Raw genomic sequence first — 1,280 nt, forward strand, 5'->3', positions numbered from 1 at the left:
TTCACATCGAAAGCACGCGCATGAATGGGGGAACATTTGCCGCGGCCCTAGGCACACAGTCCAGTGTGTATACTTCATTATTGTAACTACACATTGTGGCTTATAAGGCCTTGCGAACATTTCTTGGGCTTCTCCCCTCCTCCCGTCCTAAGAGATTTCCTTCCCCTTCCCCTACATTTCGTTTCAAGTTATCTGCGCTCAACTTTCCTCCAGGGTCTAGCAGTCGATAAGTCGGGAGATTCCAGTATTCCATTCACATATTTTCCCCTTTGTTGACTGCAGGGTTCGATACCCAAAAAAGAAATGCCTGACCCACACTCATAACCTTACAATGAAAAATAATAATGTATTCATTTACACTCTTTTCAACAATTTTCAGAAATTACAATGATGAAGGCACCTTAAGACCGCTTGCAACTCTGCGACCATATTCTTTAAATTAAACCGTAATGTTTAAAACTATAGATTATTGTCATAACTAGTCATTCCGACACTGTTATCTCCATCCAAAAGGTGGCAAGCTTCAAACTCACTTCTCTTTTCATCTGCCTTATCATAATTACTTTTACATAAAAAATCATTATCACATACAAAATCATTTCTTCCATCCTCCATGATGGAACTTTCAAAGCCTTCTCTATACCTTTTATCGGTTTCATTTTGGTATTGATATCGTATTTCAAAGTCTGGTGATATTGTCTGTCCCTCGTTCACAGTTTCTTTACCAAGAATATCTTCAGTCTCTATTTGATTTGCGATTTCATAATTAACCCTATTTTCATTCTTTACTTCATACTTCAATTCTGTCATATTTATATCTTCTCTATTTTCGACAAGTGGTTTCAAATTCATAAGATGAAAATTGGACATAATTCTTCCATCCCACTGGTTCTGCTCTGATTCTTCTATTTGGACATCTTCTACTTTCTTGAAAGTTCCAAGGTTGTATTGCAGAGGGATGGAGAAGGAAGGTAGGTCTCCTTGATTCTGCCTCGTCGGGAGTGCCGATATGTGGATAGCAGGACCTGCTTGCTTTGGCTTCGTGTAGCTTTGATTCGGTTCGATATTCACCATTTGTGTTGAAGAAACTGTAAAATGAATAGCCACCTTAATATCTGATGATGATGATTAAAATCTATGATAGGTATAATCATTTCTGCTATCATCAATAGACCGTAACTGTATATAAAATAAGGAACAAATTTCTTTAAATAAAAAAGAAAAATACGTTGTATCGAATCGATTACAAGAAAAACAAAACCATTACTGAACTTATACTT

General features: G+C 36.9%; 1 protein-coding gene across 1 annotated transcript; it reads right to left on the minus strand.

Annotated features, from left to right (window-relative positions):
- Positions 1 to 533: 533 nt before the first annotated feature.
- On the minus strand, positions 534 to 1,074 carry LOC119193540 (the record flags this gene model as incomplete). Its single annotated transcript, XM_037447189.1, has 1 exon — positions 534 to 1,074. A coding segment is annotated over exon 1 (541 nt), but the record flags the coding sequence as incomplete, so codon positions are not given.
- Positions 1,075 to 1,280: the final 206 nt, after the last annotated feature.

The sequence above is a fragment of the Manduca sexta genome, unplaced genomic scaffold, assembly GCF_014839805.1.
Source record: "Manduca sexta isolate Smith_Timp_Sample1 unplaced genomic scaffold, JHU_Msex_v1.0 HiC_scaffold_650, whole genome shotgun sequence".
NCBI lineage: Eukaryota > Metazoa > Arthropoda > Insecta > Lepidoptera > Sphingidae > Manduca > Manduca sexta.